Raw genomic sequence first — 15,107 nt, 5'->3', positions numbered from 1 at the left:
TTAAAATATAATAATTTAAAAATGAATACACTACTGAGTATTATATTTATTAGATGTTAAGGGTGTGGAAAAATTAAAGAAATACAATGTAACTATATAAGTTTTGTATAATTTTTTTTATGAACATTATATCTTTCTCTAAGTAAATTTGGACATGGTTTTGTATCTTTGCAGGAGAGAACATATATATAATTCTCTTTTAATTTCTTCATGCTAAAAATTAGTGTACAAGTTTATAAATATAGTAAAAAGAGAGATCCGAATGTAAAATCTTAATTATCAATAGAAAAAAGAAATAATACAATTTACATAATCAACATAAGGTTATATATATACAACAAAACATATACCACAAATTTAATAAAAAGGAGAAACAAAATAACTAATTATATAATATTCATATATTTAATTTATTTTAATTCTAATATTAATTAAGTGATATATAGCCTTAGTCTTTTTATATGTTATGCTCTCTTTCCTTGGAAACAAAAGATTAAAAGTATATATAATGATTCATAACGGTCCATGAAGCTTACATACTAAGACATATATATTCTAAAAAGTTAATTAAAATGTATATATATATATATATATATATATATATATATGGGGATCTTGATTTGGCTTGTGTGATAATATATATTTAATGATGAAGCAAGAAAAGAAAGTAGTACTTAACACAAAGACGACAATAGATGGTACCACATATTCTTTGCTCCTAAGTCTCGCAATATATACCCCGCATATGCATCCAAATCTATCTCAGGTTTAGAAGCCAAGCAAAAGTTACACCTATATATAGCCTAGCCTTCATATTCAAAAAACAACAACCTTTCTCTATAATTACTTCTTCGAAGTGCCAACAAATCATGCAAGAAAATTATTACAGCCATCATAGGCATCACAAGTAGTGTCATAATACGTAACTTCAACGCCTTCTAGTACACTCAAACTCATTTTTTAACCAAGGCCAATATCTATTTCATATGCCACTATATATATTGCTAATAATTGCAAACAAACTCCAACATAATAATATAGGGTTGAGTAAGGCTAATACGAATCATAGTGCAAAAGAAATAACTAGTTTGAGAATTGTCAACTTTAAAGCAACTTTGACCGTTTCAAAGAATTTTCAAAAGTACACTTTGTTTTGGAAATCAAATAAAACCAATTTGCATGTAAGTGTAGAGTTAAATTAGACACAAATCTTGTTATATCTAGAATAAGAAAGAAAGTTGCAAATCACCCACTTGTGAACTAAACATCACAATCATATATAACTTAGAAAAAAAAAAGAACTATAGAAGCTCTTCCCAACAAATTCAGAGTGTTTGAGATGAAAGAATAATACGATGCAAGAATGCAGTAACTGTGCTCTGGAACGAAACGAAAGTTTGAGAATTTTAAAACTTATATAAACAAGTATATATAGTAAGGTATGGAAACATGAGATTCCATAAAAAGAACGTAATTTTTGGGAGGAACTGAGAAATAATGGTGATGGGGTTATACCTACCAGAAGAAAAAATGGCCTAGGAGAGAAATGGAAGCAAAACATAATGAAGCTAGGTATAGCTGGAAAGAACGAAGAGAAAAAAAAGTTGTATATTTAGAAGTTGATATATAGCAACCTAAGGGTTTAATATATACGGAAGAGAAGAAGAAGAAGAAGAAGCAGAAGGTGATAAGTGTTAGAGTTTATTGATTTTGAAGCAATTATGTTGGAAGACGACACACTCATGAAGGTGGAAGGAGATAAAGATAGACAAAAATGGAGGCAGTGATTGAGTTGTGGATTCCAAGGTAGTAAAAGAAGCTGAAAGTGAGAGGTAATATTTCTGACTTTGCTTTGGCGAGAGAAAGCATGTGCATGCGTTTAAAAATTAGGCAGAAGAAGAGCATGGCGTAGCAACAAGCATAGGCAGCACAAGAGTGGGTGAATAATTAGAGTTTACAGTGTCACTTTTCTATATGTTATTTGTCATGGAAGGAACAATAAAACATCATTTTTTAGGAACATGTCCATGTGAATGCTGTTATGTTCTTCCATACAATACATACATAAATGTAATTTCTGTCCCACCATGATTTCCAACTATTAAGGAATGTCAAATTGCTGTCTCACTCACTTGTACTTTTTCAGCAGACAAACACAATACAGCATGTTGGAATTATTATAATTTTTTACTAATATAATAAATACTATAAGTATTATTTTAAGGTACCCTTCAATGGAAATTGATACTAAAGAAGGGTCATTTAAAATACATTCACTTAAAGGAAATTATTTTAGAGATTATTTTATTGAATGGTGTAAAAATAATTAAAATTTGCATATGTTTTATATTACTATTACTATTTTGTAATTTATTTTTTGCATAAATATATGACATATGATAATAATTTGCATATATTATATAGACATACTCGTATGATGTGTATTAATAAATTTGTCTAATAATTATACGAGCACACTCATTTATTATGTGTTTATATTTATTTTAGCATATTGATGCGTATGATAAATTTGTTCTACTATATCATCTAGTTAGTATATGTCGAAACTTTAACATTTTTTTGCCTTATCAATATGATAAGCTTGTATAGATTGATAATTAAGATCATTTGGATTTGTATTAGGTATTAATTCGTCTAATCAAGTGTCATGTATATCATTTTATGATTTTAATTTGTATCATCTAGTCTTGTATCATTTAATATAATTAATGTTAATTGAATCTAACAGGAGTTTATTTTTTATTTATATTATTTTTCTATTCATATTATTTATTATTTATATTTATTATAATTTATTATTATTTATTTCTATTCATTTTATTACTACTTATTGTATTTATATATATTATTTATTCTTACTTATATTTATTATAATTTATTATTTTATATATTATATATTTATTATAAAATATTTTACTATTATTTTATATTTATTGTTATGTATTATGCACTATTTTATTATCCGTATTTATTATAGATTCATTTTAAAATGCAACTTTTTAGACATGAAGCATTATTTATTTAGACTTCTCAATTTGAATTATTTATTTAAGACATGAATTCATCAATAAGTTTTAAAATCCATCATTAAAGGAGTGTAAATCACATTGATCCTATTTAATACCATTAATATAATTTTAAAATTGGTAGTTATTTTGTGCCTATATATATAAGCATGTTTGGCTTCCCTTGAAACACAAATCATAAATTTAAGTGGTAGACAAAATTTTCATATATTAGAGATTTGAAAAGAAGTTATGACAAAGAATGAGATGAAAAATGTTGGTGTTGTTGTTCTGATAATGATTATGTTGTGTTTCTCAGAAACAACAACACTTTCATGTCCTGATGTGGAATAAGTTGTCTTGAATCTATTCTTGCTTATCCATTATGTTTTGGGATTTGTATTGCAAAGTGTCCAAAAATGTCTAAAAAAGTTTTCCTGTGTATTACTCGTTGTGGGGTTAATAAGTCCATAAACATCAAGATTGGTATTCAAACTCTTACAACATTACTCTCATATTTTTCATATTTCAATTAATATGTTTTTTCATATTTCTAATGATTCATTTTGTATGTCAGATGGTAGCGGTGATGTGTATGAAGTGATGGATTATTGTCTAGAGAAGTGTTAAACCATTTATAATATATTTTTCTTATTTGAACATTCATGAATAAAGTGTTGATTGTAATGGTATTCATCTATGATGTAATAAGGTGAATAGGATTTCAAGATGGAAGGAATAAAATAAACTTAAGAATAAAGTTTTTTTTATTTAAAATTATTAAATCTTTTATATAAAATTATCTATTAAAATATCGTAATTAATTTAATTTAATATTTCTTTTAATTGACAATAAGATTAATTCGTTTAATCTTTGTTTATATATTACTGATTTTAAATAATTTTTTTAGTTTTGAGAAAATCACGGAAACAATTGATATTAACATTATTCTATGACTTATATATATATTTGAAAAAGAATATATTATTTTTATATAATTAAAACGATTAATTAGTTTATCATTTTCTAAACTTAATTATAATTTTCTCTAGGATATATATTATTAAATAAATTAAATTAATCCATGTTTTGATATGAATGGGTCAATTACTGTCAATTTTTTAACAATCATACCTTAAACCTTTATTTATAGTTGGTGTTTCATCTATTTGCTAGTCTAATCATGACTCAGTTATACCTTAATCATTAGTTGATTGATTCATTGTTATCATTGATTAATTATTAATTTAACATGTATTATGCAATCAATTGGTCTGCTAATCGGACAGGATCAGCCTATCAGTTGATCTCACTTATTATATGTACAATGCAGTAAAGATCTAATAAATTATCATGTTTTAAAGATTCAAACATTTTTCTTTTAAAAGTGTACATTGACTTTAATTTCTTAAACACTAAATCAAAAATAAAAAATATCTATAAATTTTTTAAATTGTTTGAATATGCTTTGAAGAAGTGTTGTGATCTTTTTATCCTACAATATATACAAATATTATCGTTTCTAAATTATTCTTGAAGATATTTTATAATTTCATTATCAATACTTTTATCAAATTGTTTCTTTTTACTATTGATATGTTTTTTCACTAAATGTCTATACCCATTTCAAAAGCAATTTCTTTCACTAGAAATCCATTTTATTTTCGAAACCATTTTTTCTATACTTTTCAAAAATGAAAGGAGACCTCTTAATTAATTGTTCAATAGCTTCATCAAATTTTGACGGTAAGTTCTTAGTAGCTGCAAATAAAATATCATATCATACCAATAGTCATACCTAACAAAAATTAAATAATTTATAAGTTTTTTAAAACAAATTTATAATTTATTTACAAATATAGATGACGTAAAAATTACAAAGAAAACTTAGGCAAAAGTAGATGATGTAAAAATGACAAAGGATATGGAAAAAATGTCAAAACTAAACTCTAAAAAAAATATTAAACATTACAGAAGAATATAAGAATTGACAATTTAAAAACACAAAGGATAAATTATGCAAAAGAAATACCTAGAATAGTACTGTTTGCAATTTTGTGCTTATTAATACTTATATACTATGCTCACTGGGAAAATAATCAATGTTTATTATCCCTTATACATGTAAACATTGTCTGTTGAACCAAATTTATAGACACTCTGTTGTCCTTTTACTATATAATGTATAAATTAATATTAATAGTTTTTTCTATCAACAATAACTAAAATATAGAATAATTGCACTCACTTCTTACCTAAATTCAAACTCACTTGCCAAAACAAAGTGTAATGTACAAAGGATTACTTTTAATTCCCATATTGTTTTGAAAAAAAATCAATTTGTTCTTACAATTATTTTGTATGATATTTCTCGTATTTGTTCCCCAAAATAAATATTACTCTTATTTATCTACGTTACTATTTATATATATATATATATATATATATATATATATATATATATATATATATATTCGGTTTTATAAGGATTAGAAGATTCTAAATACTCTATTATATTCTTTTACTAATAAAAAACGTATTATATTTTTTAATGATTGAAGTAAATATGTAATCAACTAGTACTTTTACCGTGCAATGCACGTAATATTTTGCAAGAATTACTAAATAAATTTTGTTTGAGATGATAATTAGAAATAATTTAGTAATTAGAAAATATACATGGTAGTTTTAGCAATTAATCGAATATTATAAGAATAGTAAATAATAAAACGTATTATTTGAAGAGGTTGTGTAAACTGATTTCTTGATAATGTATAAAAGGAATTTATCTTCGAATGATCGTATTGGAATTTTTAAAATTCAGGTAAGAATATGAATCAATTACAGTGTCTAATTCAATTTTTAGCAATTAGCAACAATACGTTCATTTTTTTTTCATTAATCTATATGAAAAACCTTAAATAGGAGATAATTTGCGACAAAAAAAGTTATAAAACTAATATGGTATATAGTAAAAATTATAATGACTAAATTATAGCCTATGCTGGAAAAGAAGCTTATAACGGTTAGCTAAGCTGCAAAAGCTGATAATTTATAAACGATAAAGTAGGTTATTGGATTAAAAGCATATAGTAAAATTATATAAAAAATGTAAAAAAAAATATATAATTATATGAGTTTTACTATATAAATGAAATTTGTGTTATTTATATTTCATATTATAATTTGAGATTTAAATGTAATAATTAAATTCTCATTAAAAGTTAATATTTATATTTACTTCTTAAAAAATGTAGAGTAGTATTTTATATGAAAAAATCAATTTATTTAAATGAGTTGACATCATAAGTATTAATTAAATATAAATATTATAGTTATTAGTTTAAAATAGTATTACATTAATCGCGTCTAATTTTTATATAGTGTCATATAATTAAAATTTATATTTTAATTTACAAAGTTAAATTTTATAAATTTAAATTATATAAAAAAATTAAAAGTGTAAGTGTGTGTGCCTGTGCGTGTGCGTGTGTCTGTCTGTGTGTCTCTGTGTGTGTGTGTTTGTGTCTGTGTGTATGTGTGTGTGTCTGTGTGTGTGTGTGTTTGTGTGTGTGTGTCTGTGTCTGTGTCTGTGTGTCTGTCTGTGTGTCTGTGTCTGTGTGTCTGTGTGTCTGTGTGTTTATATCATTACAAACTACAAAATTATTACATACAATATCATTGTTACTTTCATAAACTATTTTACATTATTGTCAATGACAAATAAAAGATATTAGTCAGAGTTCACACGTTTTTTACTTTTACATTATAAATTAATAGATTTGTCTAATGGTTATATGAGCACACTAATCTCATCTATTATGTGTTTATATTTATTCTACCATGTTGATTGTATGACAAATTTGTTCTACTATATTATCTAATTAGTATAAGTGAAAACTTTCACATTGTTTTACCTTGTCAACATGATAAGCTTGTATAGACTACTAGTTAAGATCATTTGGACTTTGTCACATATATCATCTTATGATTTCAATTTGTATCATCTAGTCTTATATCATTTAATATAATTAATCTACATTCAATCTAACCGAAATTTATTTTTTATTTATATTATATTTCTATTCATATTATTTATTATTTATATTTATTATTATTTATTATTATTTATTTCTATTCATTTTACTACTACTTATTATATTTATATATATTATTTATTGTTACTTATATTTATTATAATTTATTATTTTTTATATTTATATATTTATTATAATTTATTATAAAATTATTTTACTATTATTTTATATTTATTGTTATTTATTATGCACTATTTTATTATCAATATTTATTATAGATTCATTTGAAAACGTAACTTTTTAGACATGAAGCATTATTTATTTAGACTTCTCAATTTGAATTATTTATTTAAGACATGAACCTAACTATTCATTAATAAGTTTCAAAATCAATCATTAAAGGAGTGTAAATCACATTGATCCTAATTAATACCATAAATATAACTCTGAAAAAATGGTAGTTATTTTGTGTCTATATAAGCATGTTTGGCTTCCCTTGAAACACACAACATAAATTTAAGTTGTAGACAAAATTTTGATATATCATAGGGTTGAAAAGAAGTTATGGCAAAGAATGAGATGAAAAATGTTGGTGTTGTTGTTCTGATAATGATTATGTTGTGTTTCTCAGAAGCAGCAGCTAAACTTTCATGTCATGCTCAATGTGAAATAAGTTGTCTTGCAACTCTAGTTGTTTATCCAATATGTCTTGGGATTTGTCTTGGAAAGTGTCCACAAAAGTCTAAAGAAGCTTCCGAGTGCATTTCTCGTTGTGGGGTTAACAAATCTATAACCATCAACATTGGTATTCAAACACTTACAACATTACTCTCATATTTTTCATATTTCAGTTAATATGTTTTTTCACATTTCTAATGACTCATTTTGTATGTCAGATGGTAGCGGTGCTGTGTCTGAAGTGATAGATTCTTGTCTACAGAAGTGTTTAACCATTTAGTATATATTTTTCTTGTTTGAATATTCATGAATAAAGTATTGACTGTAATGATATTCATCCATGATATAATAAAGTGAATGGAATTTCAGAATGTGTAATGATATTCTTGTTTGAATACAATTTTTAAAATTAATACTTATTTGAGTCGTAACAAGGAAAACTTACTAAAAGATTATTGTGGTGAATAATATCCTATGTCCTATGTGTGTGAAGAGGAAGAAGAATGCATGAAATTAATTTAATGAACAAATAAATAATTTACTCTTCTATTATATTAATTTTCTAAATACAAATATAATATAACACCTATTTATATATATACACGTATGAATTGAGATAATTTAAGTTTCTTTTACGATATGTTATTTTATAAATACAAAATCAACTATTTATCAATACAACATACAAAATTATTACATACAATATCATTGTTACTCTCGTCAACTATTTTACATTATTGTCAATGACAGAAAAAAGATACTAGTCAGAATTCACACTTTTCTGACTTTACATTATAAATTATAAACTTATTAGAGTAAGACAATATTAATGTTACAAATTATTGCGTAGTTTGTAGCACAAGTACAATGTTCATACTTTACTTTTAATGTTGTGTAACACAACACAGCCTCCATAATTTTTCCCTTTATTAATAAAACATTATAGAAACAACTTATTAATAGAGTTGAAAAGTTCCATCTTGTATAATTAGTGGGTAGGGAACATCCGTGGGAAATTGAGCAAAGTTATGAATTGCAGCATTCTCCACAATCTGGAAAACGTAACCATACATTAGAATGATTTTTGGGACAAAGTATGACATATTATTACGTGTTTTTAGGAAAAACGTGTACTTAATAAATAGAAATAAAGTATTACCTTATCATGGAGATATTTATTTGCAGCTTTAAGTGTTCCCTCCTACAAGTCCACAAAGGTAAAATGTTGATTTTTTTATATATAATATAAAAATGTTAAAGAATTATAACCCAAATAAAAAAGAAAAACAGAACATTCTAACAAAGATGGAACTTCCTCCTATTTAAGGCTTCATAGATCAATTTTTGCTTTGGATTTTTAAATAAATCAGTAAAAAACGTTAGTTTATGTATGAGGTTTGTTGGCATAAATATGGTATAATAGGTAAATTTTGTTAGGATACATACAAAAATAAGATAAAATAAAAAATAAAAATATGTTTATATACATAAAATATTTTCATAGATAAAAAATCTTTTCGAATAATACTAAAAATAAATCCGTGAAAATATAATAATTTAGAACCAACAATATCTTACCATATTTATATTAGTTTTATTTTATAAATAATTATAAAGTTAAATTAAGTTTAAAATCTATTTTTTAATATTTATAAATTAATTATATACTCAATTTTTGTAAATGTTTGATTAGGGTTATTTGTTAACTAAAGCAAATCCAACCTTAATATTAAGCTTAACTATTGGAATAAACCAAGGTCAAAGCTTTGCAAATTGGACAATAAACAATTCACTAAGAGATTTATACAAGAAGAAAAAAGTGTATATTTCTTATTATTTATATGAAAACATTTTTGTATAATCTTCTATTTGTGAATTACCACGTAATCTTAAAGTTTATTAAACATTAAGATGGTAAACTTGAAAATATTTACGATTCTTTTTATAAAATTAAAGTAATTAAGTTAAACAATATTATCTTAAAAGAAATTAACAAGGTCAAAGTTAAGTTTTTTATTAGATTCGTTTAAATCAAACTTAAAGGATTCACCTTTTACAAGTAAAGTTTAAAATTCAAATCTCCCGTTTGGTTGGATTTATTTGCACTCTATAAAAGTATATACCTTACTTTCAATTATCGTATCAATTTGAATTCATTCTCTTTTGTTCTTGTAGATACCTATATTTTCTCTTTATTATGTATTTTTTTAATTTCCCTTAATTTCTCTAATAGTATATTCCAAATTTAGTTCGTGAGTAAACTTTTATTTAAAAGTAAAAGGGTAATGATTAAGTGTGTATAATTTAAATGATCCGTTTATTTAATATTTTAATTTAAACTGTTTTAACACTGTAATACTATAACTTAATTATCTTACATATTTATAACTTGGTCCGGTTAAAATAGGAAAATTCAACTACAATCGAATGTTAATGCAAATTGAAAAGTTAGATCGAAATAAAATTTCATACAACGAATAAATCATTTCTATATAATTGAATGTTAATGCAAAGTATATATAAAAAATATATACTATTTTGTATTATGCTCTTTTTTTTCACACAAAAATCTTATTAACAATGCTAAATATTTATGATTGCAAATCGTTTGTAATAAAATTTGTTGAGTGTATTCCCAATGAAAAGCTATAGTTTAGTATATACTTCTTTTTTTCTATATTTTAATTTCCTTACATGATATATATATATATATATATATATATATATATATATATATATATATATATATATATATATATATAACTTTTGTATTTATATAAGGCAATTTATAATAGCAAGGATACAATTATGACAAGTAAAATATTTAGAAATATAAAAATTGAACCATAAATTTATGCTAACCTTATCTTTCAATGCTTCAATTTCTTGTAACATGATGTTGGTCTGTTGTTCATCACATATGGTATACAAATTAATCATCCATGTATAATATAAATGAGAATTATAGATATTTTAATCATATAAGAAAATATTTTATAGTACCTTCATTGAGCGAATATGATATATCCAAGTTTCCATATTCTTCTCCAACACTTGTAGTTCATCGATTGTTGAGGTCTTGTTTCCACCTCCAAACAAATACCTAACAATTTTTTATAAGCAAACTTATATGAGTATAAGTGTCAACCTTTTTCACTTTAGACTATATGTTATTTTGATTGGGAATAATAATACTTTGACAACATTTTAACATTATCTACGTGTCATTTTGTGATTGGTGAAAAATTACTGAACAATCAATAATAATAATCATAAACACCAACATTGACCAATCATAAAATAACATGTAGATAGTGTTAAAATATTGTCAAAAAAATGTTGTCAAAGTATTATTATCCTTTGATGGGTGTAAAAAGCAACAACCACCATTTAAAAATGCTTATTAGGCTCAAAAAGTTTTTCTCTACATTTTCACATTCCAAAAATAATCTTCCTAAAATGGTTTTAAAATTTGTTGAAGGTTTGAAAAATTCTTCAATAAATTTCGAAATCTATTGAAAAAAAAAGTGAAATATAAAATTTTTTGAAATACAGAAAATAATTTTAAGATTTAAAAAAATATTAAAGTACAGAAAGAAATTTGAGAAGATACAAGAAGAAACACTCAAACTCATCCTCTCCAAAAGAAACTTACACAGTAAAAAAAATTCTAATTTCCTTAATTACATTGTGTACATAATAGTGTAGTACTTTGTTGGAAGATAAAAAATATAATAAAATAAAATAATAGTGTACCTGATACTCTTTTGCAGTGTTTGTATTTCTTGTTTTAGCAAGTAAGATTCCTCTTTTGCATCCTAGTCAACAATTATGTCACTGAGTATGACTTTCAATTAAAATATATAATGGTAAAAAAAAACTATAAACTGTTTATGATTAATAATGACAATATAAAATAGAGGGTTAAATATGTTTTTAGTCCCTAAACTATTGGCCGTTTTTGGTTTTCGTCCCTCTTCCAAAGTAAGGTACAATTTGGTCCCATTCTTTAGAAAAACGTTCGTTTTAGTCCTCAAAATTTTGTTTTTAGTCCTCGTTTTAGTCCTCAAAACGTTCGTTTTTTCGACTAAAACGAACGTAACGACTAAAACGAACGTTTTTTAAAGATTGAGGACCAAATTGTACCTTACTTTGGAAGAAGGACGAAAACCAAAAACGGTCAATAGTTTAGGGACTAAAAACATATTTAACCCTAAAATAGATACACAATTAATGTAAAGTTGCACATAAATACAACATATATACCTCAATTTCAATGTCCTTACTTATATTTTCTTGAGTTGTATTTATTCTACTGAATTCTGTCTTTTACATTTCAATCAAACTAATTTAAAATAAAAATGGATCAGTGTAGAAATTTTATCATTTAAATAAAATATAAAAAAAGTTAACTTTAACATATAATTTTAAATGAATATGATAATCTCATTTATCTAGTTAGTCTAGATGGGATTTCAATATACATAATGACATTTAACATGAATTTATTTTAAACAAGTTGTTTAAATTATTTCATAAACTAAAAATGTTAAATTAAAATGTAAACGAGTACAAAGACGAAAACAAGTAATATGGGAATAAGACATCTTATCTTTATATCCAATTTGAAAAATTACTGTGTATACTTAGTTAATGAGAAGTTTTTATGTCAAAATTAAGACTTATTAATAAATACGTTTAGAGATGAATTTATTTGTGATCACTAATCATTATCTCGTTTAATTATTTGAACACTTAACTTATTTAAGTATAAATTTTTATTTTTCATCTTTTATTAATAATTTCAAAATTTGGTGTTAAGAAAATGTTTTTCTTTTGTGTACACAATTTTCATAATTAAATAATTCATTTTTAAAGTATTGTAAGCTAAAAAAATATTTATATGTTTGCTTTAAATTAAAATAATTAAAAGGATATTTATTTACAAATTACAAATATAAAAAGGAGTAAAAAGCAAATATAAGAAAACAGAGAAGGGCTATAACTTACTCAAATAATTAAAAAGCAATAATTTTGAATGGGCTTATGCTTACTTTAACCTTAAGCATAGTGATTAATTATTTATAAGGCAGAATTAAATTAAGTTCAATGTGGTGTATGACACTTATACCATTCTAACACGATTTTTTAGCTAGCAAATACTTGAAGAATCTAATCTAACCATGTATGCGACAAAATTAAGTGGACAGAGAACAAAACATTACGTGATTCCTTTGCATATTATAATGACAGAGCATATTTAAGGTTTCATTCTTATCATTGATCAAATTATTTTACGGTTTACGTTAGAGATTAACATTAATCTTGTACATTTACATAGTAATTAACTTCCTAATTTCTAAGACTTTAACTCTTATTTGAATTTTTAAACTTTAAAGTTGATGAAAAGAAAATAAAAATGAAAAGAATATAATTTTACACATAAAATGTTTACATTTATTTCGTATTATTCATTCTTTATGTTTTATTTATTTATTTCTTGAAAAATAGAAATATGTACTTACAAGAGGAAGTGGTTCGGGTGGTGCTTCAGGTTGAGCCCCTCGCGTGAACTTCGTGTACCTCTCGATCAGGCCTTGCATGGTTCTTTGATATATACATGCAGACGAAGGTATAGAAAAGATGAAAATGGAAACAGGGAGATAATATTAATACAGATATGTGAAGAGAGAAAGCAAGAGTTTTAGGGTGGAAAAGAGAGAAAGAAAAAGACCCTTTGGTGGCTAGTTCATAGAGCTTTCCATGGGCGGAGAAAATGAAAAGACCAATTTCAGCATCGCACAGCACAGAGAGCTCCTTAGCCTTCTTAAGAAGCCCAGCTCGACGCTTGCAGAAGGTCACTTGTCTGTGCACTGCGTTCTCAATTCTCTTAAGCTGAACCTTTCCACGAGCCATCTTGATTATTCTTCTTCCTCAGATCTATCGTTTGATGTTTTTCTTTCTGTCTTTTTCTCAGTACAATTTGGTTTTGTTTTGTGCGCTTCTATGCACACAACCTCCCACTAGTTTGAACTAGCTTCGAGGTTGCTGCAGCAGGTACGTAGTACCTTTCTCCGAGTTTCTCTCCTAATTTTGCTTTCAATTTCTGGGATTCAACATCTTATATGACAAACCACCGCATATTATAACATTTCGCCTTCCACGTACCTATGGAATCTGCACCGGTTAGAGTTTTATAATATGTTAAGGACAAGTAATTTATTCTAAGTAAACTTCACCGCCACCTTTACACCACACTAACTTTTTGTTTAGTCTCTAATATCCATCACTTGGAAGTGTATGGATTCCAATTAATTTCATCATAAATCAAATCAAATCAAAGCATGTGATACTAAAGGTGCTTCTGTCCATAGAATATGGTTCATTTTACTAAAATATTCAGGCACAAGCTTTATTCCTGATTTCCTGTGCGCAGAACTCTATATAGATTATAAATATCCTGCACATTATGTTATAAATGCTACTTTGTTCTGCACCAAGCCATTACAAACTGCTTTTTCCATGTTTCAACAATGCATTAAATCAACACTGATGCCTTTACTGGTGGGTCCTATTCTGTGCTAACTCTCACCACCCAAAAGTTACAATTTTTCTCATTGTCATCATCCAAAACTCACATTTCTCACTCTCACCACAACATTCAACATCCAATTTGTTTGAGATAACAAGTGGGGTAGTAAGAGTTCTTTTTTTTCCTCTCAAGTTTCATCATACTTGGTAAGATTCATCCTCAACAGGGGAGAAACGTTATATAATCTTGTAAGAACAGAAAATGTTTGAGATTTGTTACACTACAAGAGTTATCCACATTATCACCCTTGTAAACTGAACTCCTGATTCCAAAGCTGCGAACATTGAAGAAATGGGGGTTGGAATAAAACCTGGAATAGAGTAAAGTGGAAGAAAGTTAATCATAAAATGGTGTTGAGCTAAAGTATTATTAAATCATATCAAATCCAGAAACATATCCCCTGATAGGCTGATATATGTTCTCATGATCATGTTTGCCATGGTGCACTCTGCACTGTACTACAGAACGAGGAATCATATCATATGAATATCAATTTATAGTCAAAATCAAAACTTTCTTGCATTGGGTCCAATCATTCGAGTTAATTTATAATTTGGGATCGATGGCTTAAATTAAATCTGAACAAGGAATACTTAAGAAAGCGGAGTGCTGATGAAACTGAACCTTTTCTTTCTTTTTTCTAAATTCTTGCTCATTGCCATTGCCCATTGCTTCCCGTTTCATAAATATATGCTGATAAGAGATATCATAATAGGACAAAAATGGATAAATAGGAATCTAGGAATTTCAATAATGATGCGCGCTGGATTATG

At 25.5% G+C, this 15,107-nt stretch overlaps 2 protein-coding genes across 3 annotated transcripts in view; one reads left to right on the top strand and one right to left on the bottom strand.

Annotated features, from left to right (window-relative positions):
• Positions 1 to 15,107, top strand: part of LOC124840569 (UMP-CMP kinase-like) — an 85,221-nt gene that overhangs the window by 54,887 nt on the left and 15,227 nt on the right. The gene's annotated exons all lie outside the window — the stretch shown is intronic.
• On the bottom strand, positions 8,436 to 14,968 carry LOC124822006 (agamous-like MADS-box protein AGL12). Its single transcript, XM_047293958.2, has 7 exons — positions 13,477 to 14,968; positions 13,268 to 13,349; positions 11,499 to 11,560; positions 10,746 to 10,845; positions 10,605 to 10,646; positions 8,902 to 8,943; positions 8,436 to 8,794 (listed from the first exon to the last, which is right to left on the bottom strand). Exons 1-7 carry the CDS (start codon positions 13,656 to 13,658, stop codon positions 8,699 to 8,701), a joined length of 606 nt encoding a protein of 201 aa, XP_047149914.1. The 5' UTR covers positions 13,659 to 14,968; the 3' UTR covers positions 8,436 to 8,698.

This window comes from Vigna umbellata, chromosome 3, assembly GCF_029865625.1.
Source record: "Vigna umbellata cultivar VRB3 chromosome 3, Vumbellata_1.0, whole genome shotgun sequence".
NCBI lineage: Eukaryota > Viridiplantae > Streptophyta > Magnoliopsida > Fabales > Fabaceae > Vigna > Vigna umbellata.
The sequence above is the reverse complement of the archived record's forward strand: the minus strand, read 5'-3'. Positions and strand labels throughout refer to the sequence as shown.